This window comes from Artemia sp. Qi Xiang Cuo, chromosome 7 (assembly GCF_049724085.1).
Source record: "Artemia sp. Qi Xiang Cuo chromosome 7, ASM4972408v1, whole genome shotgun sequence".
In the NCBI taxonomy this organism is placed as follows: Eukaryota; Metazoa; Arthropoda; class Branchiopoda; order Anostraca; family Artemiidae; genus Artemia; species Artemia sp. Qi Xiang Cuo.
The window spans coordinates 11,349,069-11,376,630 of record NC_142800.1 but is presented as its reverse complement, the minus strand read 5'-3'; the positions used below and the strand labels follow the sequence as shown (position 1 = coordinate 11,376,630).

Here is a 27,562-nt window from a genome sequence, read left to right as displayed (position 1 = left end):
GGGCCTAAAAAATTATGTCTCCTTTCTGGCTAAAAGGATTTTGGCTAAAAGTCTGACTAAAGTCTCATTTGAGTGTTGTTATTTATTACAGGATATGGATTGGTCGAAGAAAATAGAAAACTTATAGAAGTTGGATCTACGGCAGTTTAAAATGGGAAGAAAGGAATTTAAAATTATTAGCACCAGTAGGTGCAGCGTCGGGTGAATTTGTTAACAAAAAAGGAGAAAATTTTAAAGAGAACTGAAGATTTGATGCAATTAATCTTCAATATGGTAGGATTAAATCAGAGATATCTCTGTAGGCAATATTGAATGAGGTCTTGGTTTCCAAGCATTATTTATAAGTGAAGAACACCCTGCAGAAAACGAGCCTGGGGTAGTTTGGAAAAGCATGGTAGGTTAAGTAGCCTAATTGACTTTGAGCTGACAGGCCTACTAGCGAAAGAATTTCACTTCTTTACCATCCTTGTGTTTCAAAACAACTGAAAAGACAACGTATGCAGCAGTTTAGAATAGGGCTAACATGTAAAAAAAAATAAAAAAAACATCGCCAAACATCGGATGGCGCTGATGATTTCGTTTCGACACTAATCTAGAATTAGTGCCAGAATTAGTTTCTGGTTACACTTTGGGATTAATACTAATAAACATTTTTACCTTTTTAGTATCCGGTTCACCTTTCAGACTTCGTGGTTCAGCTTCGCGTTTTGGCATCTTTTCTCGGGCCTCTCTTGCCAAATCACTATATTCCTTTTCAGCCTCACTAAGGTCAGTCACAAACGGCGCGAAATCTTCAACAAATTGCAATTTTCTTTGGGCAAAACGTAATTTCTCTTGAAGATCCAAAGGAGCCGACAGAGCTTTATTAAGAGCTTTTAGAACTACGGTGAAATCAAAGGGACTCTGATGCATATAAAGGTCAGTCAACTGTAGATACAGGCGGGGATTTTTAGGATCTTTTTCAAGGGCAGTGGATAATATTTCTTCGGCTTCACTAGTGTTTCCCAAAACCTAAAATTTCATAATAAGAATAAATTCACGAAGAAAAATGCAACGATTTTAAAAAGGAACAGTACGGGGCCCCTCAAGGTTTTTTAAAGTTTGACTAGGATTTCGACTAGTGTAAGAAAACATGCAACTATTTTAAAAGGGAACAGCATGGAACATTTTAGAGTTTGACAAGGATTTCAACTAGTCTAAGAAAACAAGTAAAGGAAAAAAACAGAATTCTCTAGTAGAACATTCATATCAAGGAGAGTCACCAGCATAGTTTGCAAAATTGTGTTGGCAAAGAGAATGTAAAACATTTGAAAAGAATTTCCCATGCCAGAATTTAGCCTATTTAAATTGACGTTACTTAATCAGTGACATGCTGTCATTCAGTTCGTGCCTTTAATTTCTTTTCTATTGACGAATTTGGTCTACAATAAACATTTGAAGCTATGTTGGCGTCAAAATTGAAACAGAATACTCCTCATTGGTTAAATTAAAAGAGGAGAAAGAGAAAACGAGGAGAGAGAGAGAAGGGGAAAGGGGCTGGGGTGGTGTGGGGGGGGGGGCGTTAGGACCACGGAAATCACTTGACAATTTTTCTTTCCCTTATAAAGTTTATAGAATGAACAAAACAAAATTGATTCTTTTTTTACTCCTTTCTTTGGGTAAATTTTATCATTCATTAAGTATTTGTGAACCTAGAAAAAACAGTGAAAGCAGTAGCATTACTGCGCAATACAATAAAGGGAGCTGATGGCTAAGTCGGTGTAATCAGCTTAGATGCAGATTTTGCTGCAAGAATTAAAAAAAATCAAAAGCATATTTGTATGAAATTTTTGAGCTATGGGCCACTGATATACTACTACTATCAACTCATTGCAGCGCTGTGCACAACTGTGCACAACTGTGCACAGTTCTTCTCCAACAAAATTTGTTCACTCTCTACCTCATCCTATTCCCTTTAAATATCATCTTATAAACTCTTCCTACCCAGCTTGAGTATCTCGAAAATTAAAGTAAACAGTTCTAAAAAAATCACGAAAATTTCTGATTTCAGGGGGGGCTAGACTCTGACCCCCCCCCCTTCATACGTCCCAGACTCATAAGACCGTAATTTATATATTTCAAAAAGTCACTTAGAATGCTATTAGCACGCTAAATAAGCACAACTGATCATGAAAAAAGAGGATTGCAGGGGGAGGGGGGAAGGTCGTGCCCCGACGCTAACTTCCCTGCGTATGTCCCAGATTCATAAAACCACCATTAGTATATTTCAAAGTCGTTTAGCACGGTAAACGAGTACAACTGACAAGGACAAAAACAAAAGAAAATTCCCGGGGGGGGGGGGAAGGGGGTCGGTCCTCGAGCCCCCGTTCTTGCGTTCGTTCAAGATTCATTGGAGCGTCATTCATACATTCCAAAAAGTCATTTTTCAAAAAAAAAGTCATTTAGCTGAATGAGCATAACTGATAAAAAAATAGGATTCCAGGGGATGGGGTCGGGTCCCAGGGCCCGCTACACCACCTGCGTCCCTGATTCACAAGCCCGTCATCCATATATTTAAAAATCATTTAGCATGTTATTAGGAAAGTAAATGAACACAACTGATCATGACAAAAAAAAAAAAAAAAAAAAAAAAAAAAAAAAAAAAAAAAAAAAAAAGAGAGAGAGAAAAAAAAAGGCAGAATCGTTGTCCTTTTACATAATGACGAGAAACGAGAGCAGACGTAATTTACCTTGAATGCGAATCTTGAAGCACGAATCGACAAATTCGAACCAACTGAGATGCTTCCAGCAGTAATAATCGCCTTTTTGTAAATAGCCAGGGCGCTGTTGAGGTGTCCTCTTCGGCGCTCCAAGTTGATCCTTCGAAGGAGAACAATCTCTAAACTAGGAAATAGTTCGACCATTTTATTCAGTATTTCAGCAGATTTTTCTTCGTTTTCTAAAAACAAAATATATAAATATAAAATATAATATATATATATATATATATATATATATATATATATATATATATATATATATATATATATATATATATATATATATATAAAATGTTTTCTATACCATAACTGGGACTATGCTGCCGTAATGAGTGTAAACATCGCATTTCAGTTTTCTTTAAAGTGTTCCTTTATTGTAAATGCAAATGTAAAATCCGTCAGCATTTAAAAAACTTCTTAAAAACCCTTAAAATCTCACTTAAAAACAATTACTAATCCGAATTAACAGCCAAAAACGACACTCACAATGTCGAATTCAATTGCTCAGAAGTTGTTCAGAATACAAATTGTATTTATTCGCAATTATATTCAGAATAAATCAATAAGAATTTCTTTTAACACACTCTAGGAAGAATATAAAATTATCGGAAACTAAAACATCTTTTGTTTCTTGATATTCTTAATTTAGGACAATATTTTCATTTAGTTTAGGAATATTTTATTTTTAAATCCAAATCTAAGATCATTTTTTGAATGGATTGAACCTTTTGATGAAATATTCGGAGCCGAGATCAGGCCCTTCATCAGCGCCTCGCTCTTTATGGTAAAGTTTTATTGTTTTAAAAAGTAGAGTTGAAACAAAGAGTCAAACTTTAGCGTAAAGAGCGATGCATTGAGGAGGGGACAGCCCCTTTCATATACGGAATAAATTCTCTTCGTTTCAAGCTTTAATATCGCTCCTTACTTTCAGTTTAGAAAAACTTGTTTTTTTTATATTTAATTTCTGAACGGTTTTCAACTAATCCTCCCCGTACATAAAAAACCTAAACAAAATTTGCATATTAATTTTGGCAGCTTTATTCCGTATATGAAGGGTTGCCCCACCCTCAATACCCTGCTCTTTACGCTAAAGGTGTTAGCACTTTTAAAAAAGCCTCATATTCTAATTAAACGGCCCCCGTGTTTCAGCAGACGCTTTTAAAAAATTCCGACAAACTGTCAAACTTCAGCGTAAAGAGCAATGTATTGAGGAAGGGGCAACCCTTCATATATGGAATAATTTCTGTTCGTTATTCAAATAATGCCGGTAAACATGGCTCGCCCTCTATGGAATATTCCCCTCCCCCTCAAAGAAGAATCCTCTGTGGAAATTTCATCCACCGTTAAGTGCATCCCCCCCCCGTCAAATTCCATCCAGACAGTTCCATCCTCGCTGAGAATCCTTCTCCCTGTAAAATTGCTTGCGGACAATTCCACCTGAAAATTTCTCTTTAGCATCCTTTCATTTGAATAAGACTTAAATTACTAAGCAGTTTCTCTATCACTCCAGAAATACCCTCTTCCGTAGAAATTATTTCCCGGAAATCAAAACACGCGGAAAATAGCCTCCGGATGTTTCTCCGGGAACATCTTCACATGAAAAGTTTGGTAAAGAGAATGTAAAACAATCAAAACGAATTTCGTGTAGTAATTCTGTCAAATCCCCCAGTGTAACATTTCCCCTGGAAAATTCACCCCCCAGAAATTTCCCTAGCTCATAGGAGCTTGAAAATTCTATACTAGGGTTCTCTGTCACGCTGAATATGACGACGTTATTTTCATTAAGATTCCTTGAATTTTAGGGGGTATTCCCCCCCTATTTAGCATATAAGGCAAATTTTTTCTCAGAAACGTAACTTTTGATGGGTAACACTAAACTTGATGAATCTTATATATTGGAATCAGCACAATAAGTTGATTCTTTTGATGTATCTATTGATGCTAAAGTTCAGTTTTTTAGAGTTTCAGTAACTGTCGAGCCGAGTCCCTCCTTACTTACAGTTCGTTACCACGAACGGTTTGATGCGAATATTTATTTTAATTTTTGTTCGTTTGGTGTGTTATGTATTAATTAGAAGTAATTTTTGCAATAAAAGTAATTATGTATTCAATGAAAGTAGTTATTTTAATTTGTTTATTTAAAAATTTAATTTATTTATTTTAATTATCAAAATTGAGCATAACTCTTGGTTCACACAGGAGTAAAATTCGCACATTCCTACATTTTGAAGATTTTAGTTCCTTTGTCAAGCATCTCATTAAGATGAGCTCATTGACAATGAGACAATGAGCTCAATGAGCAGCATTAAGATGAGCTCAACTTATATCGGGCAACTGACTGATTTTTGAAGCAATTTTTCAAACACAAAAGCAAAAAAAAAAAAAAAAATTGAAGACGCAATTAGTATTAAATGATTTCTAGTTCAACAAAATTAATACTAAGAAAGCAAAGTCGGTCTTATTGGTGCACAGGACCTGACTCAGCCGCCACTGCCCTGGGCCTATTTTAGGGACAGTATTAGGGGGGGGGGGTTGACAGTTTTACAACTGCTGGCCCCGCTCCACATAAAAGGGGGTCTCACATTTGGAAACCCCAGCAATACATTCCACGACTTTTTCTGTGAGGCCCCTTGCCAAGTCACAGAATCACTCACTTGATTGAAATTCTTAACATATTTGGCCCTGTTTGCGGGTGGCCCCGGTAGGCGCGGGGTCCGCAGCAGTCGCCCCACTTGCCACTCCCAAAGGTCATTACTGTAAAAAAAGGAAAAATGGGAAACAAATTATTTTAGTCCTGATAGCACGAGAGTAACCCATTATCCAGATCCATTTCAACCACGCATTTTGAACTTTGAATGTTTTGCCAGGAAACGTTGGATGACACAAAAATTCTTTGTGAACAAAACGGCAGCCAAAACAACCCATTGATACAACAGACGAATATTGTCTATCACAGTAATTTTATTTCTATGTGAATAACTACATATGGCCAATGACTACAACTTATCTGAGTTAGTATGTGAATTACCATCGCTGCTCACATTTCAATTCAATTCAATTCAATTCAAACTTTTTATTTCCTCTGAATACGAAGAGTAAAAAAAAAAAAAAATAAATAAATAAAAATAATAACCGCTAATCAACAGACCATAAAATTATTTTAAACTATATAACAACAAATACGCAAAGGCCTTCAATCAAAATTACCACACAAATTAACACTTCATTCAATAGATAATAAACTAATACTTCAAAAATTAAATGAAATAAAAATAAATTAAGCTTCGTTTGCAGCTCTATATAAATTATGAGAAAAAACATTTAATTTGGATAAAAAATTCTTTTGCTTTTTCTCCAAAACATCAACAGGTTTTTTATTTTGTATGCATTCATTAAAAAAGTATTTGATTCAGATTTAGAAAAGCGGCGAAGGAACTTAGCAAAATTAAAAAATGTGGTTTTTACATGCGCAATATTACTAATTCTAAAAAACGGGAGAAGCGATGAAAAAACTAAAATTTGAGGCAAAGCGACTGTATTATATACCCGAGCCAGTGATTTCCGAGAAAGAAGATCGCGAAGACAAATTACTGCCTCAAAACTAGACGCTATTCTACTTTTAACTGCTTTAGAAATAGAAGCACGGCATAGAGCTGAAGTTGGTCCATAAGATACACCAAGATATAAAAAAGATTCCAAATGTTTTAAAATACTATCATAAATAAGAACAGAAATTTCCGAATTAACGAGATCATTAGCCTTAGGACCAAGAATTAAAAACTGAAACTTTTCAGGGCGAAAACGAAGTCCATGCTCACTAAAAACCTTTGCTAAAAAATCTACATTTTGTTGAAGTGACTGAAGTGATCGACTCAAAAGGAGTAAATCATCTGCGTAAGCAACCCACGACAAAACATAACCTTTACCATAAATAAAAGTCAACTGAATTTGATCAAATAGCCCCGAAAAAGTAATATTGAAAATCAAAGGAGAAATAATGCTTCCTTGTCTCAGCCCCCTACATAACTTAACCTTATAATCACTAAACTGATTCTTCGATGACAATTCTGCAAGGAAACAGAAAATTCGCTCTGCTTGATTTTTTTTTGGGAGGCATCTAGATTTTCCTAAGGTGTAAATGTGTTTATTTCATCATTTATTTGCTTTTGAATTAATATATTTATGTTTCCCTAAACATTTTTTACAAAAATACTACTTGCTAAAACATTATTTGCAAAAGTTATTATTCACCAGAGAAGATGTTGGCTTGTAAGTAACAAAATCCTAATGTCTACGAATGAAAGCCCCTTTCTGGGCATGTCAAATCTAGGTTGAGAAAAGAAGAAGCAGAAAAAAAATCAATCGCAATAAGTAAAGGCAATCGAATGCAGCACGTAATACGTGTTTTTATTTCAGGTAACCTTAGTATATGGTCAAATGCCATAGTACTTGAAAAAGATTCTGCTTTATATAAATCTTGTCCGTAAGACTTACCCAAATACGTCAGCTTATAAGACAGAGAGCCAAAGCTAATATTTCTCCAAAAACATTTAAATCAGAGTCCAGCTGGTTTTTCATCTCACAAGAGAGCTCCTTGTGTCTTTCAGAAACAGCTGTTTTAGGAGGGTGGTAAGAGGGCTTATAACCTCGTGTTGGGGAAGGAGGCAAAATATTGCTTCTTTAGTCCTTGCAAAAAAAAGGTAAGCTTTTTTTTTTATGTCTGTCGTAAGACAAGCTCCTTGACTAGTCATTAATAATAAACTACAAAAAATTAATTTATTAATTTATAATTTATTTAATTTATTATTATATAAACTACAATAAATTAATAAATTACAAGATACCCTCAAAACAGCCCTTACAAAACTCAGTATCTGGAATCCCTTTTGTAGCAAAACAAGTCATATAGTAACATTTTAGTTCATTTTTGATTTCTAAATAAAATTTATTCAGGAAAAAATTATTATTAGCTATTATCAAACCTGAACCTATATTCTGTGTCTAAACTATAATTATTACAAATTTTATAATTAAATTATTATTAAAATAATTTCTAAAATTATCATATATTCGTGATAAGGAACTGTATATAAAGAGCGACTCGTGCTAATGGTAACCAGAAAATTATAGCATCGTCTTCAGAATATCCAGAAACCCTTTCGCCGAGGTTTCAAGTTCTAATGTGCAAAATTACAAAATTTTACTTTTTTTTCCCCAAGAAAATTGGTCACGGAAGCGTATTTATCTGTTTTGTTTCTTTTCCAATGGGTTAACGTTGTGGTTCTAGAATATCAGAAGAGGGCTCGTTCTAATTAACCAATTTCCCTTCAAATTATGAGAAACCAACGCCTCATCTACTTTGTCAAATATAATCCTGAACAAAAAACAGAAAGAAAACCAAGAGCCGACATTAATAAAAAGAAGAAAAAGAATAAACAGAAGAAGGAAACAAAGAAAAGAATAAAAAATGGAAAGAGGACAAAAAGAAGAAGGAAAGAAAAGAATAAAAAGAAGAGGGAAAGAAGGAAAGAAAGAAAAGAATAAAAGAGGAAAAAAGAATAAGAAGAAGGAAAGAAGGAAAGAAAGAAAAGAAACACAGTAAAAAGAAGAAGGAAAGAAGAAATAACTAGTAATTTACAAACCATGTTTCTCTTCGAAAGCTGCCCATTGAAGGTGAATGCCAGGCCTCTTCTGCAAATGGATGTTACAAGCTCGATCATATATACTTCTGGTATATTCAACTGTGTATGTACCCTTAGTCTCTGTATATTTGGCATACTAGAAATAAATATAGATTAATTAAATACAATGTATGATTAAATACAATGTATGATATTTAGTTTAAAAACAAACAGAAAAATGGTAAATTTACATCTAACAAACATGATTAATTTAACGCAAAAACTTATAATTTACCACAGTTTTCAACTTGACCCATACGTTAAGAAATCTTCCAGACTACCTAATAGGGTTAGAAACGTAATAAACAAGATATTTTAAAATACATCTAGCCAAAATTATTAAATTAATACAGAAACCTAAAGCATTTACTGCAGTTTTCAACTAGACCCACAAATCCCCAAAATCCCCCAACAATCCCCCAAAAAAAGACCCACAAAATCCCCACAAATATATTTCAAAATACATTTAATCAAAATGATTAAATTAACATACAAAGCTATATCACTTACTACAGTTTTCAACTAGACCCATACCTGCTCTAAGGAAGTCCAACGATAGCAATTCCGCCTAACAAGTCTCTCTGACCCAACAATATATTTTGAAACATTCTACTTTCTTTGCTGGATATGTCTGAATTTCTCAATTCAGAAATTCTTGGAGCATGCCAGTTAACACAAAAACCTTTGCTTTCATCCCAATCTTACCCCAGACTAAAAGTCTAGAATTTCTGAATTTCGCAAAACCAAGAATTATTTGAGTTCGTACTTTTTAACTCTCAATATCTTATCATTTGTAATAGCCTAATTTTTATAATTCAGCAGCCAATATTAAATTATCGAAGAAATTTTACACAATTAGAGGAATTTACAAAAGTTAACGGATTTAAGGTACATAAAATGCAAAGATCCTTCAATCTTGTTCATGAAGGTATAAAAAATGGATTTTTTCAAAATCATGGGGGAATGCAATTTTGTGGTATTTTGGATTAATTTTTTTTTTGACTTATTAACCATTGCCGTAAATAATGAATTAAAGCCTCAATAAACATTAATTGCCTTAACGGCACTGAAAAACGGCCTGATTTTTCGTGTTATGATAAAAACTGTGGGCAATATGGACTTAGTTTAAGCCGAAATTCCTCTGCTTTTTCTGCACGTTACTTGCGGTCCATACACCGGCGATTTTTTCTGCGATTATCGTTGAATTTGACTTTTGTTAAGCAGCCTGAAAATTAATGACTAATTATGACTTAGAATGACTACTAATGGCTAAATGTTGCATATTTAGAATAAGTATAAATAACAGATATTATTGATACCAACATCGTCATTAGGCCTCTTTTTTTAAAGTTTGGGCTTTTTAGACAAGAATCCCTGTTAGGGGTTGCTATGGGAGTTGAATTCCTCTTCTCCCCCAGAGGTCTTGTTCACACTCCAAGATGGGTCACCTAGACGACAAACACAAAAATTGGACAGATTAGACCAAAAATATTATTTTCGAAGGTTAGGACACCCCTTGCCTTCCAAAATTTTTCCCCTTTCGCCTTTCACACTGATGATTTAAATATAATAATAACAGTTCTATACTATAATAGTTTACCCCGAGACCAACAACTTGATACCATAACAACAAATACCAATGAATACCAAACAACCAATGAAATCTCCTTCATAACAGCTATTATTAACACACTATCTGTAAATCGATATTTGATTATTACTACGTTTGTTAATAACTGTAAACATAAAATAAAATAGCAATGGGTCCTAAAATAAGCTAAGGCAAAGGTATTTTACAAGATCAAATTTATCATTTTGACCTAAATTTCTCACTTTGACAGGCCTCGGTCTCTGTTTAGTCGAGATTTTCCACCTCGATTTTTCCTTTTTTTTTTCATTTCGCACGAAATATTTTGTGGTAGATTGTGGCGATAGTGAGAAATTTTTTATTAAGATTATTTAAAATGGACTTGATTTCTTTTTAAAGATTAGCATCTCTATTGATTTTCAATGTTTATTTTTTTCAAATTTGTTTTCCATCTAGTTTTTCTGTTGCTTGAATCAGGGATTTTTCTCTGAGGTTAAATTAACCAACTTTAGCGTATTTTTGAAACATCGTAGAAACTAGCTCCTAAAATTGAGTGAAAATCCAATAATCGCCAAAAAGAATATCGTTGGTCCTTGGGTAAAATTACGACTGCGAACCCCAGGTTATAATATTTATAAGTAAATTAATATATAATTAATATTAATTACATTAATATAAATCTTATCCATTTTAATTAAGTTCATAATTAATATTAATTTACAATAATATAATTAACATTATATAATATATAAATAAAATCAGCCTTTTGGACCAACGACTAAAACCGTGAACCTTTCTTTTTCAAACTACATTGGTTTTCGTTTGAGGCAGTTCACAAGATTAAGTCGGCCTAATGACTTCCTGTTCAACCTATATTGGTCGTTAAACCCAAATATATACATATATTTTTTTTTTTTGCATTCTGTAGTGCCCAAAACAAAAGAGCGTATCTCGCACTTTTTTTTCTCAGGTAAAACCTTAAAAAAGATGAATTGGGTAAAAAATATCCCATTATAATAATAATGGTTTATTCACCCCCCCCCCTGTACAAGAAATAAAAAATAAAATATAAAAAAATCATCAAAAACAAAAAAAATAAAAGACATCAAAAAGTCTAAGGATTATAAGATTTTCAAAGCCAGAATTCAATAATTAACAAGTTTTACAAAATGTAATTATGACATTCAAGGTAATTATAACATATAAGGACATCTAGGGAACAAAAACATCAAATACAACAAAGAGTCTAAGGATTACACGATTTTCAAAGTCAGAATTCGAAAATTAGCGAGTTTTACAAAATGTCATTATGACATTTAAGCGGTGTTGTGAGAGTAAATAATTGCAAGTATTTAAATATGTATTTAATTATTTTTCAAAGTATTTAAATACGTATTTAATTACAAATTAGATCAAGCAATTTAACTACGTATTTAATTTTTTTTCTGCATTTAAGTACAAATTAACTTTTCCCAGTATTCCTTAATACTATTGTCTATCGAACACAGTTTTCGAGAGTATTCGCTTTTTTTTTTAGGGATTTGGGACGATAATTTTGAAGTAGCAAAATTTTCAAAACTAAAGCCATCATCACCATCAATCATGGCGGGTATTGAAGGACAAACCATTCCACTTGCTCTGGACGGAAACTTCTTCAGTATAAAAAATATTTGTTCAAAATTTTATTTATTTTTGAAAAAGTTTTAATTTTATTTTATTATAATAAAAATAAAAGTTAACTAAAATTTAATTTCAATCAAAATTCATCCTCATAACCTCCTGATTTTGAAGGCTACATCTATTCAATCCTTATTTAGTTTTTGAGTTAAAAACATAGAAGCATTTCATTTCTGAAGCACATTTTCGTTTTCGGTACAGCATTGTGGCATTGAACACTTTACCAGTAAATCTAAAAATCGATAATTACCTAGATACCTCGCTGGACATATGGAAACATGTTAAATTACTTCATAATATGCAGAATGATCGTAATTAACACATTATGCACGAAGGAAACCTTTATCTTCACTTCTTTCATTGTGTACAGGCGGCAATGACTCTGGCTTTTTCTGTTAAATGTCAAGTTTCCGGCAGTTTTTGCTGAAATCGCCACTAATTTCTGGCTATTTTTTTTAAATCGCCACTGCGGTTTCTATAGAGGCGTCTATAAACAAATTTTGTAGATGGCACTTGTTTCAGCACGAGTTTGAAAACGGAAAAAATGCTTATAAAATGTATACTTTTTTCAGAAATTTGGTAGAAAAAGTGTAGAACAATGAAATTAACCAATGAAGAACTAGGCAATTACCTAAAATCCCACTGTGGTAGATTTATAGAATACATAAAGATTTGTAGATTTGTAGATTATAGAATACATAAAGCACAAAAGGCAAAGGAATCAAACCTTAATCCAAAATTCCTCATAAAGTGCACAAGCAATCAAACATCTCTCGAATAGTATTTTGATTCGTTCTTCGTCCCCTAAATATCCCCGAAAAGATATTTCAAAGTCAAGGTATTCTCGCCAGTTTTTGAGTTGTCCACGCTCTAGAGGCTTTACGTGGAAATAGGGACGTTTGATCTGTAAAAATGCAAAATTAGGTCTTCTAACAAGCATTACAAATGTCAAATAAAACTGCAAATTATAGCACTGCTGGCTAACCGTAGAGGATTCAAGCAGGATAAGTAAATTATATATATATATATATATATATATACATATGATTGGATTCAATTAGCTTTGTGAGTCAGCTTTTTCAGTCTTATGCAAGCTTTGATGGTAAAAGTTAAGGTTAGGTTGGGTTAGGTTTTTACCTCATTTCTGATATTTGTAACCAAATATAACCTAAAATAACATAATTTTTTTTTGGGGGGGGGGAGGAGGATATTGGAGGACACACTTTAGACTGAGAACAAATAATAAGCAAATTATGGGGAAAACATACCATATAATAGAAAAAAGGACCGAAATCTGGAGAGTTTAGGTTAGGCTGGGTGAGGGGCAGCAGCGGACCCGAAGGCCTTCTCTAGCTTACTCGCCTGACCTGAATCGTTTCCCTGTCAATTATTCAAAACGAGTCTCTACAATTAACGTAATTTTTATAGCATAGCTAAAGGTAGAATAAATAATCTTTCCAATTTGAGAGGCAATGCCCAATCTTGATTTGGGTGCAGTTTTCACTCATAATTTCACAACCAATTCATTTAAAAAAAGCCCAGGAATTCGTTAAGCTAAAAAAAAAAAACTCCTACTGGGTCTCAGGCCCCCATTAGACCCAGTTCCTTGCCCCCCCTTCACATATCGACAGCCAAAGATTTCACATTGAGGCCCATTGCTTCAAATATTAGGTTTCAGACAAGACACCAAGGTCGGGATAGCTCTTTCATAAATTACACTTTTATATTTCTGAGCTTACTTGATTGAAGTAAGAATTATTTTCTAAGCTAAGTGGAAAATCCCATTGGATAGTAAAAATTTTGCCTCTGAATAATAATACTTTAAAATTAGGCTTTTATGGAGGCCCAGACTAAATTATTTTGCGCGCTTCCCTGTGACAGAGCCTGGTTGTGTAATATATTGTTGTATATTTTACACAGTATATTTAATATGTATAGTTTATGTGTATTGTAGGCTCATTATTAAATCTGAAATTCATTCCCAATTAGAAATTATGTTGAATAAACCAGTTTTTAAGTCTAATTAGAGAAAATGTAGTGGATCTCCCTTAAGTTAGCCCTTTAAAATAATTCCTCTGATTTGGTTAGGATGCAAACCCTCGGAGTATTAGTTATTCAGAATTTAAATCTTTATTTATATTTCTGGCATTGTCACTTTTTTTTCTTTATTGTGCTAGTAACAACGATACATGTTGGCCCATTCACAATGGGATTTCACTAAACAAGCGCCAATTTGAACCAATCAGAACTTTGCAAAATTTTTTTAGCCAATCAGAAAATTTAAATCAGCAAATCAGAAAATTTAAATCAGAAAATCAGCATATTGATTGGCTCGAATTAGCACTAGCTAAATCTTGGTATTAGTGAAATCTCACCGTGAATGGGTCTTAAGCATGCGTCTAGACATTCGAGTTGAAGCTCATTCAGTACATTAACCCTTATTGAAATGTCTGGCATTGTCACTTTTTTACTGTTGTGCTAGTAAAGGCACATTCACAACGAGACTTTACTAATACCAAGACTTAGCTAGCCCTAATTTGAGCCAATCAGATTTTTCATACAGTTTTCTGATTGGCTCAAACTACCGCTACCTAAACTTGAGATGCATATTACGGTTGAGAATACCACTAGACATTTGCCGTGTTTGTAATAAATAGTGTTCTTGCGGTATGAATAAATATTTGTCTATCTATTTCAGAAAAGAGCAGCTTAAGAGTTTAGCGAGACAAACTGAATAAAATAAATTCCCGCCTCCACATTTGTAAGACCGATCCAATAAGCGCAAGGAGATGGGATCATTAGAAGGAAACCCCAGAAAATTCTGGAAAGAACTTTAAAACAATTATAACAATCAAATAAGTTCCATTTAACCCCCCCCCCTCCCCAAATGGAGCTATATATAGCTCCTTGAAGATTTCAAACCAATCAAAAAAAAGTTTTTGGTTGTTTTTGGGCCGCTGTTTTCTCAATTTTTTTTTTTTTATACATCAGGATTTACTTGGCCAGGTACTTACGTTTTTAAGTTCCAGCCTTTCAGAAATAAAACCTTATGGACCCTTTCCAGAGCCCCATTTTGGACGACAAATTTTTTTCCCAGGCACATTAGGGTCCTTTTGACCTTAGGACTTTTAGACATATATTTCAAGTAAAAAAAAAGAAATTAAAACAAATAAAACTTTTCTGGCACCAGTTTTTGGCGGTCCGTGTCCCCTACCTTTTTTTGTGCATAAGGGATCCCTTGAGCCAGGAGCTTACAGGTGCCGAATAAAAACAAAAAGCTTTTCGGGCCATTTTCAGAGGGAGTCAATATTTTTTTCTCTATTTTTCTTGTTTGATGGGGTCCTCATAATCAGAGGACTTAAAGATGTAAGTTTTGAGCCAACCAAAAATAAAAGTTTTGAGGGACCAATCAAAAGGCTAAAGGACTAAACTTTTTTCGGGAGCGAGAAGGGTGTTAGGGGGCACAGAAATAGGACACATTTTTTCTTGTCCCTTAACAGTCTGAAAATTATACCCGTTAGTCTCTGAGCCAAGGGGAACCTATGTAAAAATAACTAAACAGCCTTTTTTGCAGGGGAAGGCAATTTTTTCTACACTAAAACCTACCCCTTGGCTCAGGGACTTACGGCTGTAATTTTCAAAATAATCAGGAATAAAAAGTTGTTTGACCCATTTCTGTGCCCCTAACACCCTTCTCGCTCCCAGAAATGTTTGGTCCCTTAGCCCATGTGACAATACTTAGAAGCTTAAAGTTGTCGAAACAATTTTCAGGCGTCATATCGTGTGGGCACATCCCCCAACTGAAAAAGATTTTTAGCCATTTTTCCTTCCCTATTTCTGGGGCAATCAATTTTATCCTCCGCCGATCCTACTGATATAGGTTTCAAGCCGATTGTAAAAAACTTGACCTGTTTTGGGCAACTATTTTGGAGGCTTATTTCCCAAACTAAAATTACATTTGTTCATCAGGGCCTCCTTGGCCCAGGGACTAACAGTTTCAGGTTTAAGCCTGTACAAACAAGTTTATTGGCTCTTTTTTGGCGATTTGTTGGGCCCCGTTCAAAGTGGAAGCAATATTTTACCCCCTCAACATTTGGGTTCTTATAATCCAAAAACTGATACAAATTTCTAGCCGATCAGAAAAAATTTTATTATCGTCCCTTTTTTTCAGGGGGGGGGGAATATTGTTCTGTGCATTGGGCTCTTCTTGGCCCCAAGACTTGCGGCTACAAGTTTTAAACTGATCAGGAACATGCAGTTTGTTTTTTTTGCTAATTCCTGGACCCCTAACACCCTTCTCCTCCTCAGCAATAGCAATTCTTTTTTGATCAAATTGAACACCCAAGATCACACATACCCCTCTTTTTTATACAATGAAACCAATCTGTAAAAGAATTGACATATACAACCCCCAAAAATTGACATAAATTACATCCCTTACCCCAGGGACTATGGAGAGGAGGAGGAGGGGCGCGCGACTCCATGAGTCATATTTGTTTGATTTTCGACAATTCTGAATAACATAACTATCTCAAAGCTTTGATCTAATATCATGGGAGGAAGGGGGGGGGGGTTACAGGGGGCTGGCTAGCAAAGATAGGCACAGGAGATGCTGGTTATCTTCCAATCGCTTTCGCCCCTTAAAAAACATTATTACTTTCAATTTCTGATCAAATCAGCCCCCTTCAAAGTTTCTACGACAACCTTTATTATAAAAAGTGGCCAGAGAAAAAATTACGTTACATACATGGTTCCTTCTCCAAGGCAGGGTCATAGCTTACCTCTGATAAATCTTATTCGGCAGAAAATTCCATAAATAGTTCATATTTTTTACCATTAAAACGCGCAAGAAAACACACAGAAGAAAACAAAAAGAAAGAAGATATTAGAATATGATTCTCAAATGCAAAAAAAAATTAATAAAATACAACATACTGCTTCTTCAAAAGCAAATCTCTCACTGATCATTGTTTCTGTCTTCTTATGTACTTCCTTCCTTGACTCTCTGATCTTTCGTTTAATTGCATCTGTTTCTTCATCTGTCATCTTTTTGCTTGTGTCACTACCAGGAGCCTCCGCTTCGTCACCTGGAGGGGCATCTCCTTCCGTTTCAGCTAATAGCTTCTTTTCATCATGAAACGACTTTCGAAAGGATAAAAGTTCACTAGGTTCAAGCAGATCTTTTGGATTGTGCTGCTTGACAAGGTCTTCAAAACTGTAAAGAAAAGCTCAAACTGCAGAACAGCCCCTTTAAGTCAAAAATCCGTATTTAAAAAAATTCTAATTTGCGGTTAGGGTATTTACAGCCCAGAAAATTGGCATCATTCACCTTACTTCATTGACTGGGGGAGGAGAGAGGACATGCCATTCCCAGAGTCATATTTATTAAATTTTTTGACAATTCTAAATAATAAAATTCCCTCAAAACTTCTACTGAATATCATGGGGGGTTAAAAGGCTCGAATTTACGGTGAAGAGTATTTCGTTAAAGCTAGCTTGTGAACATGTAGCGACACATCGTGTTTAATGGTTATTCTAAATTATTTTTGTGAGGTATAGCGTTTGCATAAGAAAATAAGGTCGATTGATTTATCAGGGGAGACTAGGGTGTTGCAATCTAAATTATTAATTTAGATTATTAACTAATTTTGATTATAAATTAATAATTATTAATTAGATTAATTTATATTAATTTTTTATCTAAATGCCCCTTCCTCCAACCTCTAATAATTAACAAAAGAGTTACTTTTTTTTTACATATGTTTTTCAATTAACATCAATCAAATTTTCTATGATAGAGTAAACTGTTCGCCCCTTAATTATCCTTATATTTCAATAATAATAATAATACATCTTCAGGTTTTAAATCAGTAAAAAGGAATATGAATATAAAATTCAAAACTCTACAGAAGATTATCATAAAAGAAAATTATACAATTTTTTTTTACATGAATTACATATAAATAAAAAAAATATACTACATGTGTCTCTAAAAATATATATTTTTGCTATAACTCGCCATAAAAGCAAGGAATGCTAATTCTCTATTCCTGGATTCCGCGAATTTTATCTTTCCTAAAGCAACTCTGGTAATAAAGTACTCTTGGATATATAAAATTTGGGAAAGGAGTATAGAATATCCCTTGCTTGTGGTAAGTTCTATATCAGCAGGACTCACCAGTAATTTTTAAGAACGATATATAGAACACTTCAATTCCATACAAGACCTCAAAGTTAGGACGACTGGCTCCTGAAACTTTTGTTTTTCTGTTTTGGCAGAGCATATCTTTGTTTATTCTAACTATTTTGTACAGTTTGAGGAGGCGATAGTTATTTCTCACGCTAAAGTGTTTTACGCAATGGGTTAGGGAAGGGAAGTTATTAAATATAATGACAAACATAAAACATATTAAATATAATGTGTAAATTAAATATAAAACACTATATTTATTGTATTATACTAAAACATTATATTATATAACTTACTCATTAAATATAAAACACATTCTCCCCGATTTGGGGATAAATGGAAATAGTGGTAGTTTAGATAATTTTTTATTTAAATAATTATCGAATAAATAATTAATTATCTAATAAATATTCTAATAATCTAATATCTAATAAATATATAATATATATATATCTATATAAATATATAATATTATATATAATATAATATAAATATATAATATATATAATATAATATATAATATAATATAATATAATATATAATATAATATATAATATAATATAATATATAATATAATATATAATATAATATAAATATATAATATAAATATATAATATATAAACTAATATCTAATAATCTAATTATCTAATACATATTAGTTTAAATAATTATCTAAAAAAAATGAATGTATCGCTAAAAATTGTAATTCAGTCATGGAAAATCATTAAGGGACTGATTTAAATAGAAACACAGACAAAGAGTTGCATTGGATGCCAATAAAAGAATTATTCTTAATAGAATAATAAAGTGCTATTTCAATTCTCTTTATTATATTATTGTTATTTGCTTCTGTGTTGTGATAGCAGTAGCTCATTTATTGTATTTTCTACTTTCTTTAGTTTTACATCGAGTAATAATCAGACATATTGGCTTGATTTTTTCTTTTAATTTTTGTATATCTTTATGGGTTAATTTTTTTCCCCTTTTAATGCTGATAACGCATTGCTGTGATTGATCTTATTTGTGATTTTTTTCACATGTGATTTTTGTGATCTGATCTGATCGATTTCTGTGATTTGATCACAATGTGTGAAAAATTTGATCATTTTTTATCTTAAATCACAAATAAGTGATAATCACAATGTGTGAAAAAATCACAGTTAAAAAACTGTGATTGTTGTGATTAAAAATATGGTTTGGCTGTTCTTTTTTCGCTTGCTACAGGCCATAAACCCGTTATTTTTGGGATTGACTTCTGTGTCAAGGTAAGTCAGTCCAGATAAAAGTCTTTATTCAATATTTATTTTAAGAGCTTTCTGACTTAAGGAAGTTCGAAAAATTAACCCTAACAATGCACTTTTGCGAACTATACGAAGGCTCACTTAGCAGGTAAAAATTTAACTCAACCAAATATGAATCCTATCCGAAATCTTTTTACTCCTATATTTTTCATAGAGCTCGCTTGCGTTCATTGGCATTTTTTTCCCTTTCAAACAAAATAAATTCCTGATGATGCCTAGTCAAGCAACGACCGTTTAAAATGAACTTGCGACGAAACACACTTGCAAAAATTCTCCAAACTTCATCAATTTATAATTTCTTTTTTTGCGTAAGGGTGACTTTCACAAATAGCATAAATCTGACGCACAAAAAAAGAAGAAAAAAACTTACTTTTCCCAGTGCGTTTTATGGAACTGGGTAGGAATCCTTATCAATCGATCATAAATGGCAAAAACCCTATCTAATCTATCTTTCTCCAGTTCCCAGTTTATGTATAACTCCCAGAGACGATCTGACCTGAACTCCAATCCGCACGTGTTAAGAGCATCCTCAAAAGCATCTCGAACAAAACTTTCACGTGGAGCGTGATGAGCCTTACAATAATTCAAATAATGCAGCCACAAATCAACACTGAGAGGAATGGCTTTCAGCCCTTTATTGAAAACCTAAATATAAAGTTTATTACAAATTAAAAGATATATATAGATGTTAATGAAAAACTTGAAACAAATATTGAATGAAAGAAAAATTGAAACACGTATTGAATAATATAATCACAAAATAATATTGAAATACATCGTACACTGCAAACCTGATAGTTTTTCCATCATGAACAAGTACTTCTGAGCTTCCACGACCATCCTTATTCTTCGGTCTTCCACTTTTAAATCACGCGTTGTTTCTCCGTAATCGAAGACTTAAGCCCAGCAATTTTCATACTGCAATTATGCTACTGTTTCTCAGCCACTCAAAATCGATAGTGGCTGGTGCAGACACTCCACGGCGTTAATAAACACTACCTGCCTAATGGAAGCTAATCGTTGCAGGTATAGCAAAACGGAGCATTGACAGGCTCGTCTAAATAGATAGACTAGAGCTCGATATCCCCCTGTTGGCGCGGCCATGGGAAGAGGGATAGCCCTATTGCCATAAAAAAAACCTGAGGGGGTAAACTCACTTTTAAATAATCAGTCTAAAGTTGGATATACTAGCCAAAAATGAGCCACCAAATGACGAGTAGGGACTTTTTATTGTATAGGCAACAAGATATAAAACATGAAAAAATGGCATAATCCTTAATAAAAATGTAATCACAATAAGTGCTTGGGTGTGAAATTTCTAGAGAGTGCAAAAAAAGAGAAAAGAAATGGGACAGAATTGGGCCTAGAGAGGGCAAACCAAGTTCAGACCCTGCCTCACAGCCTTTCATATTTTCTGATGCCCCCCTAGGAAACAAGAGGACATCTAAACAATGAATAAAAAGAGGAAATACGAAACAGTTCCACTCACCCCCCCCCCCCCCCTAAAAAATTCCCTTTGGGGAATGCCCAGTTAGGTGACCAGTTTTTTCTACAGGTTATCCAGTTTGAAGCTGGTCAGAGGCGATGGTTTTGCCTTTGATTAAGAAAATTTTAATACACTCCCTTTTTTATTAAGGGTTTGTTGCTACAAACTCCCAAGATTATCCTAATGAGTCATGCTCGGTGACAAAACTTTCTAACAGGACACCCAGTTGACTAGTCACAAATCCGAGCTTCAAGCTAGCCAGAGCCAATCGTTTTATTTTGCAAAAATTAGTTCCATATTAAGTAATTTTTTTAAACTTTCTTTAAAAATACTTTAGACTGTCAATGATTTAAATTCAAATTTTCAACAATATGCGTGTTTTACTTTACTTTAGAGATATTACTATTTTCTTTCTGAACACCAAGAACAAAGAACTTGGGTCGATAGATGAAATATTAATAAAAAGGCTTTTAAAACTAAGCTTGAAATAACGATACACTTTTCTTTGGTAAATTTGATTCATGAAAATTTAATAAAAAAATTAACAGCCACAATCGTCAACAAGTTACTTCCTGTTTTCAAACGTCGTTGTTTTTGCCGCAAAATGAATATAATTTTAGTATTAAAAGAACTTGAAGCGCTATTATATATATATATATATATATATATATATATATATATATATATATATATATATATATATATATATATATATATATATATATATATATATATATATATATATATATATATATATATATGTATATATGTATATATATATATGTAAATATATATGTATATATATATATATATATATATATATATATATATATATATATATACATATATATATATATACATATATATATATATATATATATATATATATATATATATATATATATATATATATATATATATATATATATATATATATATATATATATATATATAGTGTGTGTGTGTGTGTGTGTGTGTGTAATCAAATATGTCTTTCTTTCCTTTCAGTTAATTTACTTCTTAACTATTCAAGCTGGAAATGCGAAATTTTAATATATGGGACGAATCTATAGATAGCGTTACTCCAACAGGGTAGGTTGGACTGATTATGTTCCAGTTCAATCCTACCAATCGGATTAACTTGTATTTCTTTCCTTCACTGCCATCGCTGATTGCAGTCTTTATAATTCATTTATTTAAAAAAAAAAAACTTTACTTTTTGAAAATGAAGAACAAATCGTTTTTCTTTTAAGAAAACTTAATTCTTCCTGATTATATGATTTAAAATATAAAATTTGATTGCAAATTTTTTTTTAATTTCTACTGATAATAGCAGAAAGGTGAACTTATTCAAACTAATCAGCGAGCAGATTTAAATTCGTTTAATATGAATTAATCTTTGCAAAAAATTAAGAGAGAGGGATTATGACCCTTAAGATTTAGCATTGATTTAACCTTGCCTTTTAGCATTTGCGGTTCTGGTCTCTCTTGCGCCCGGGACAAAATCTTGATTACCCCCACTCCCCAGTCTCCCACAAAATTTTCAGGTTAAATTTAAAAAAAGATTGTATTTATTATTTTTATTATTAAATTATTACCAATTATTTTAATTATTATTTATTTATTTTTATCCGATTAATTAATCAATAATTTATTCATTATTTTCATTCGTTGAGTGTGCTCTCAGCCTTATTGCAATAAAGATTAAATTTTTTAAATTACAAAATGATTATAACCGTTAGATTATTTATTTGCAAATTTTGCACCCCAAAAATTTCTGCGACCGAGGCAAGCCCTTCCCTAAAACTATCTCTGAATTTTGGGTTATCGCAGCTAAATTTTCAAATTACCGCAGCCAGTTTTTTCACTCTCCTATAAATTAATATTGTGCAGCACTTCCAATAAGAAATCTTATAAAAATATAACACGTTTTGGCCATCGAGCCACGTCTTTTTGTGCTTTATAGAGCAACATACATATATTTCATGTAAGATTCGAAACTCATAGCTATAAAAAGCAGAAAGCTTAATTTTAAGACCCTCGAAAAAGAGCTTAATTTCAAGGACAAAAGCTATTAAACTGCAAGTGCTTTCTTTCTCGTTAAAGGAAGCGTAACTTTATAACGTCGGTACTTGTCGGTTATTGGAAACACATTCAAGAATTACGCTTAGATTACATCTCAGAAAACCGGTTTGATAGCTACAAAAACAAGTGATGGATGATACAATGCATTAGACCTGCATAATTCGGACTATATATTTGCACATTAGAGGATGGGGGTTAGGTTACGTTAGGTTTCCATAATTATTGTTTCTAAAGTATTGTTTTATGATCATGTTTTTTTTCTTAGGATTAACCTCACTTCACTTTTTGGGTGTTTCCAATAGCCTACAAGTACCCAACACCTTCAGGGTTATCACAGGCAAATTGCCAAATTATCAACAGTCAGTTTTTCCGCTTTCCTGTAAAATTAGTGTTATACAGCGTTTCCTTTTATATGATTTATTTAAATTAATGTCTTTTTGGCATCGAGCCTTATCTTTTATGATTTTAAAGAATGAAACATAATATATTTCTTGATAGAAGCGAATTTCGGAGGATTCTGGATATTCTATCAAAGTTTTAGCTATTTTATAAAGAGAAAGTCGTAGCTATTATATGCAGGAAAGTTAATTTTGAGATAGTAAGAAGCGAAATTAATTTCATAGTTCCTTTTAATTTCGTCTTTTGTTTGTTATTTAATAAGGGAAAATAACTATAATGCATTTCGGTTAATCGCATCCAAATTGGAAACTGTCTACAGGGTCCAAAAAACACATGGCTTTGTAAGTTCTTAGGGTAATAGTTTTTTACAACAGCCAAGAAAATACAACGAATGATAGACACGTAGAGAGGAATATGCATATTGACCTTTCCTGTAGTTTACCACAAAGACACTAAGCATAAAATACACATGTCACCAACCTAAATTCCGTGTTTCTATCCATCTATACAGAAACAACCAAGTGATCTATAGTGGCTTACATATTGGCTGATATAGTGGTTGATCAATTGAAACAAAAGGAAACATCACACATGATTAACACAACAAATCAAAACAAAACGATTAGGCTAGTCTTATTTGGATCCAGATACAAGTGGGGATTTTCGGGGAAAGTACAGATTCGCCAAACTCACAATAAAAGGGCAAATGTAACATAATTACTAAAAAATCTCGTGTAAGTATTAATTTGAGGGTGCGATTCGAGCTTCGCCACTTGCACTACTTGTCTGTTTCAGAAAACACAGATCTGGGAATCAGACGATTTTTTTTTTGCCCGAACAACGATAAAAATTGTTTTTTACATAATTTGAATACCGATGCCGAGAATATCAAAACATTTTGGGGTTTCAGGGGGGAGGGCGGCACCTTTTATACCTCTCTGCTATTTATCCCATTTTTTCTTGTGTCTGAGGAAGGTACACAAAAACATTCTCCTCACTAGGAATTCAATATTAGACATGTATTTTGTGTTAAAGGATGTATAATCCTACAAAAACAGTTAAAACTTACCATGATAATCTTTAAGACGTTTTGTTAATCAAAATACGAATATTGAAAAATTAGTCTTACTAAAGCAGGATACACAACTGTTTTGACCATGAAAATAAAAACAGACAAAAATATATTGCTCTATCTGCACATAGGGGGGGGGGGGTATCTCTTCCCTTTAGAAAGAATTGATCTGAAAGATTTTCTTCCCGCCACAAAGGAATGAAACACAGGCCTGAATCCATTTTTCAAGCTCCAAGACCCTCTCCCCCACCCCAGGAAAAACGACCTAATTCCCTCTTGCCTTCAAAGGTCAGACCTATGTTCACAACCACTTCAACCTTTGACCTTCAATAAAATACTCTTCTTATATAATGTGGACGTCTTATCGACCTAATTAAGAATTAAATAAAAAAAACAAGTTTTTTAAACTGAAAGTAAGGAGCGACATTAAAACTTAAAACGAACAGAAATTATTCCGTATATGAAAGGGCTGTCCCCTCCTCAACGCCTCGCTCTTTACGCTAAAGTTTTTTATTTTTTTAAAAAATAAAGTTGTGACACAGAGTCAAACTTTAGTGTAAAGAGCGAGCCGTTGAGGAGGGGACAGCCCCTTTCATATACGGAATAATTTTTGTTCGTTTTAATTTTTAATGTCGCTCCATACTTTCAGTTTAAAAAACTTTTTTTTTTTATTTAATTTCTAATCGTTTTTTAGTTAATGCAGCTTTTATTTGTATAAAAATTTTACTTTTCTTTTGCTAAATGGATGTCTTTACAAATTAACTTACGTAACTAACTTCTATATTCGTATATTTTTCTTCTGGCAAAAAATACAAAGTTGCAGATTTTTGCAGATATGAGCTTGAAACCTATGTAATAGGGTTTTCTGATACGCTGAATCTGACGGTGTGATTTTCATTAAAATTCTTTCACTTGTAGGGGATGTTTCCCCCCTCTTTAAAAAATCGAGGAAATTGTCTCAGGCTCGTAGCCTTTGATGAGTAATACTAAACTTAATAAAATTTATATATTTAGAATCAGCATTATAAACACATTCTTTTGATACATTTATTGGCATCAAAATTTCGTTTTTAAAAGTTTCGATTACTATTGAGCAGTATCGCTTGTTTTTTTATTGTTTTTTTTTTTATTACGTATATGTTATTACGTATATGAAGGGGTTCTCCCCTTAGTCAATACCACGCTCTTTACGTTAAAAGTTAAAAAAAATTTTTATTCAAAAAAACCAGAATAACAAAGGCCGTTTAATTATAATATATAGATCTTTTGAAAGCACTAAAAAAAAAACTGTAGCGTAAAGAGCGAGGTACTGACTTGGGGGAGAACCCCCTCACATACGTTATAATTTCTGTTCGTTTTAAGTTCTAATATTTCTTCTTACATTTCAGTTGAAAAAACTTGTTTCTTTTTATTTAATTTCTGATCGTTTTTTAAATAATGCTTGGAAATCCGGCGCCCCCTTCATAGAAATGTCCCTTACCCCAAGGAAACATCCTCCACGGAAATATTCTCCAGAGTAACCCCCTCCTCTAGCCCCCCCCTCCAGAAAAAATCCTTCCTGAAAATGGTTGTATACTTCCTAATATCAAATAAATAATGCTGGCAAGCCCGGCGCCCCCTTCATGGCAATTTCCCTTTCCCCACGAAAACTTCCTTCATGAACAGATCCTCCAACATAACCACTGACCCACCCTTCCCTCCCACTACCAGAAAAAAACCTCCTGAAAACTTCTGTATACTTCCCAATAACCAATACTATATGTTAACATTGGGTAAAGTTCATAACTTTTAGCCCTCCCTCTGGGAACTTCGGGGGATTAAGTCATCCTAAAAGACATATTTATCATATTTTCGAGCATGCTGAACAAAATGGAAATTTTGATCGGGTGACTTTGGGAAAAAAATAAGCGTGGGAGGGGGCCTAGTTGCCCTCCATTTTTTTCGGTCACTTAAAAAGGGCACTAGAACTTTTAATTTCCGTCCCAATGAGCCCTCCCACGATATTCTAGGACCACTGGGTCGATACGATCACCCCTGGGAAAAAAACAACAAAAGACAAACAAACAAACAAACAAACAAATAAACACGCATCCGTGATCTTTCTTCTGGCAAAAAATGTAAAATTCCACATTTTTGTAGATAGGAGCTTCAAACCTCTACAGTAGGGTTCTCTGATACGTCGAATATGATGGTGTGATTTTCATTAAGGTTCTATAACTTTTAGGGGGTCTTTCCCCCTTTTTTTGAAAATCAGCCAAATTTTTTCAGGCGCGTAACTTTTGATGGGTAGCACTAAACTTGATGAAAGTTATATATTTGAAATCAGCATTGAAATCTGATTCTTTTGATATATCTATTGGTATCAATAACCCGTTTTCTAGAGTTTCGGTTACCATTGAGCCGGGTCGCTCCTTACTTACAGTTCGTTACCACGAACTGTTTGATTAGAAATTCAAAAAGGTTTCACAGTTAAGCTTCTTTTAGGTCAACCGATTTTACATTCTAGTTTAAGTGGATTCATTCAAGGCACCATGTTTATTATTTTTTAATGATTAAAATGTTTTTTATTTATTTTAATAATTTCCAAAAATTAAATTACGGCCTTGTCTAGTTGTTAATATACTAAACCTCAACTGTGCCACAGAAAAAAGAGGACGAAAAGATTCAACTCCCTTTTTTTCATTCAAAGACAGAAATAAATTCTGGAACAAAAAAAAAAACTGTTATATTAAGGATACTTCATGTTTTTAATCGGAGTAGGCATAGAACTTAAGAAAAGTAGCAAGATTTTAAACTTCTTTTAAAATCTGATTTTCAGTTTAGTATTCAAAGACTCAGCTGTTGAGAGTCTCAATATGATGCCAACTAAAGACAATAATTGGGAGGGGGGTTAAGGTAATAGTCAGGACTTTGACTGGTCTTCTATTGCTAGCAATACCAAGGATACCTGTCGCCAGAGCAAGGACAGAGAGGACTGACCAGTGGCATCGATTCACAGAATTGAAAGAGAGGGAGAGGGGGCAAAACAGCATTTTCTAAAATCAAGGAGGACGCTTTTTTTCCTTTTTTTTGAATGACAATGTCAAAAATAGAATTCTTAATGAAAATATAAAAAAAAGTATTTTTCAAAATCTAGGGGATAGGGGGGGGGGCACAGAAAACTTGGGGGTAGATGCCCACCGCTAATTGCCGCCACTGGAGATAATTCCACTAAAAGAATTTGAGATGTAAATCATTTCTTGTTCAAGATAAATTACGGGGATTGCCATCAACAGCAATAAGCCACTGCATAAGTCATTGATGAGTGATCGCGCCCAGGGATCT

General features: G+C 33.2%; 1 protein-coding gene across 1 annotated transcript in view; it reads right to left on the bottom strand.

Moving 5' to 3' along the window:
• Positions 1 to 27,562, bottom strand: part of LOC148949937 (pre-mRNA-processing factor 39-like) — a 63,052-nt gene that overhangs the window by 3,571 nt on the left and 31,919 nt on the right. The window contains exons 5-10 of the mRNA XM_089092022.1: positions 19,567 to 19,841; positions 16,641 to 16,920; positions 12,433 to 12,609; positions 8,402 to 8,537; positions 2,730 to 2,938; positions 658 to 1,011 (exon numbers count right to left, since the gene is read on the bottom strand). Coding sequence (XP_088948148.1) covers positions 658 to 1,011; positions 2,730 to 2,938; positions 8,402 to 8,537; positions 12,433 to 12,609; positions 16,641 to 16,920; positions 19,567 to 19,841 — 1,431 coding nt within the window. The remainder of the gene's footprint in view (positions 1 to 657; positions 1,012 to 2,729; positions 2,939 to 8,401; positions 8,538 to 12,432; positions 12,610 to 16,640; positions 16,921 to 19,566; positions 19,842 to 27,562) is intronic.